The sequence below is a fragment of the Cryptomeria japonica genome, chromosome 2, assembly GCF_030272615.1.
Source record: "Cryptomeria japonica chromosome 2, Sugi_1.0, whole genome shotgun sequence".
Taxonomy (NCBI): Eukaryota; Viridiplantae; Streptophyta; class Pinopsida; order Cupressales; family Cupressaceae; genus Cryptomeria; species Cryptomeria japonica.
The window spans coordinates 160,594,603-160,597,492 of NC_081406.1; the positions used below are offsets into that span (position 1 = coordinate 160,594,603).

General features: G+C 33.1%; 1 protein-coding gene across 1 annotated transcript; it reads left to right on the top strand.

Moving 5' to 3' along the window:
* Positions 1 to 277: 277 nt before the first annotated feature.
* LOC131070548 (polygalacturonase-like) lies at positions 278 to 2,659 on the top strand. The gene is made up of 6 exons (XM_058006111.1): positions 278 to 484; positions 627 to 755; positions 1,001 to 1,159; positions 1,423 to 1,630; positions 2,286 to 2,367; positions 2,542 to 2,659. Exons 1-6 carry the CDS (start codon positions 278 to 280, stop codon positions 2,657 to 2,659), a joined length of 903 nt encoding a protein of 300 aa, XP_057862094.1.
* The last annotated feature ends 231 nt before the right edge of the window (positions 2,660 to 2,890 follow it).

Sequence of the window (2,890 nt, forward strand, 5' to 3'; positions counted from 1 at the left end):
TTCCAGCCAGTGCTTGTTATTATTAGCCTTTCAGTGTGGTCCTCCAAAGAACACCCTTCATCTACGCTCTCCCCATGTTGAGATTAGCACACAAAATATTATCCTGAAATTCTTGTATTATCCGTTTCCTTGCAACTCGCCACTTACAGTAATCACAATAAGCCTTAATATAGCATAAACAAGGCTTATTAAACGCAGAGTCATCTTCTTCACTCATGTCTTAGCATTCTTTCTCAAACTCACATTTGACTATATTATCAGTTAGGCTGCAATTTTAATGAGATCAATGGCTCGATTTGGCCAAAATCATCGTGTGAAGAATTTGGTCTTGTTGGCCTTACATTTGATCATCATGGGAGTCGAAGCCCAGTTAATCACAGCAAGCAACAGATATCTTAGGGTTTCTACAACTGCTAGTAATGGAGGAGCCTTTAACGTAGAAAATTATGGTGCAGTGGGTGATGGAGCCCACGATGATACTGAGGTTTTCTTATCATTTATTCTTTTGTTCCTACTATTTGCAGCCACTTTTAACTGATTTTATCTTCAGTATCAAAAAGCCAGTTTTGGTTTCTTAATATGGAATCCAAAAGCTTACACCTCATTAATATTCTAATGTTTCTCAGGCGTTTACCAGTGCATGGAATGATGCTTGTAAAGCATCCTCCGGAACTTTGCTTGTACCAGGTGGCAAGACCTTTCTGGTGAACAATCTAAATTTCCAGGGACCCTGTCAGCCTGGCTTCACTTTTCAGGTCTAAAATTTCGATGTAACCCTAATGGATTCAGGAACAATGAATCTAATATTTGACCTACATCTTGTCAAAAGTGTTGTATAATTCTATACCAATTGAATTTTTAGTAACAATAGTAAGCCTCCTTGAAAGTTCAGGTACTTCAATTAATTCTATGTTTGATCCTCATTCTGTAAATTTGTTGACAGATTAGAAAATAGGGTAATAACTCAATCGAAATTTTTGTTTTTTTTAAATTTTCCCAGGTAGATGGAACGATTGTCCCACCAGAAGATCCCAACAGCTGGAAGAACAAATATGCGTTGTTGCTATTCCAGCATCTTCAAACATTTACTGTTACAGGGAAGGGCACTATTGATGGAAAAGGAAGTAGTTGGTGGGGAAACTACGATGATAGACCAACGGTGAGTACCGATTTACACTGCTATTTGTAACTTTTTATATATAATAATTTTCATTTTTTTGGAAATGGGTAAATATTTTTTATTAGAGTTATGAATAGGTGAATTTACAAATGATAGAAATGTAAACATTGAACAATAACATTACAATGAAATTTGATTTTGATGACAATGACAACAACACCACAACTTGACAACCATCACAGTACTATACCAATACCAATATAGAATATTGATAAATATTATACTACTTGATTTTTCTACAGGCCGTTGCATTCAATGATGTGAAAGGGCTAACACTCAGTGGATTAACTGTGACCAACAGTCCTAGATTTCAAGTCACAATCACAGGTTGTGACGGTGTTCTAGTCGAGGGTGTTACGATTCAGGCACCGGGAGATAGCCCAAACACTGATGGAATTGATACAAGCCACACCACAAACGTTGTCATAAGAGATTCCACAATTGGTACAGGTATAAAAATGGTATTAAATATTATTATTTAGATTTGTTTCTTAAGAAATTATTTTCCATTTCTAAAGGTGAATTGTTTGGAATATTTTTTTATTAGATCATACAAATTTTTTACTTTTTGATTAATTACATTTCATGATCTATCAATTTTCATTGCTTATTATTATCTATACAATCTTACCCTCCATGATATATCAATTCTCTTGCTTATTCTAATTTATTCAATCTTTCAAATTGCACTTGATGATCTATCAATTCTTGTCACTGATTATTATCTCAAAGATTGATGGAAAAAATAAATATATGATACAATTCAAAAATTTTCTAATGATAATTATAATGTGAGATCTGATAACAAAGATCATAAGATTTTCAAAAGATTTTCAAGATGAAGATCTATATTCAACTCTCCAAAATCATATCTAATATTAGAATTCTAAGTGATGACTCTTCTATTATAATATGAAATTTTTATATTTAATGAAAACTGAAATTTTGAAAACTGTTTTGAAATCAAACACTATCCTCAACATTACACGAGACATTTTTTCCATTCTTAAGTATAATATTACATAGCAGTGAGTATTTGTGAATAGAGATATAACGTATGTGTATAGATAGAATCTATGGTTATATGGAAGTGCGATCATTGCAGGAGATGACTGCGTGGGGATAGGTGATGGGTCTTCAGATATCACGGTTAGTGGTATCACATGCGGGCCAGGCCATGGAATAAGGTGATTTAATGCTATACATAAATACAAATCTCTTAGATTACGTTTAGAGATATCAAATTTTAAAAAAATGAATGGATTTAGTTGTAGTGTTACGTTTCTGGGTATAATAAATACAAATCTCTTAACAGTCAAATAGTTTTAGAAATTCTTTATATTAATTGTATCGTTGTGCAGTATTGGAAGTCTTGGAAGAGGAAACACTGAAGCAGATGTCCATTCGGTTCACGTGGAGGGGTGCAAGTTGACATCAACAACGAATGGATTAAGAATCAAGACATGGCCGGTATTATGATTATTTCAATAAACTTAAATTAAAACAATGCTATTTTATAATAAAATAAAAATAAAAAATCCTGTATGGTGAAGATAGATGAAATATAGAATTGCGACAAAGCAGAAGTACAAAAGCACGGTATTTATTTTTATTTTCAACAGGTTGCACTATTTCAAATGCTCATTGACAAACTCTTTATAATATAACAGGGGGGTGCTGGCATGGCACGTGATATAACATATGAGAATG

Excerpts from the sequence above, each read along its gene's own strand:
- LOC131070548 (XM_058006111.1), top strand. The coding sequence starts at position 278 with ATGAGATCAATGGCTCGATTTGGCCAAAATCATCGTGTGAAGAATTTG. Across the intron at positions 1,631-2,285 it reads AGATTCCACAATTGGTACAG|GAGATGACTGCGTGGGGATA; the intron begins GTATAAAAATGG and ends CGATCATTGCAG. Across the intron at positions 2,368-2,541 it reads GGGCCAGGCCATGGAATAAG|TATTGGAAGTCTTGGAAGAG; the intron begins GTGATTTAATGC and ends ATCGTTGTGCAG.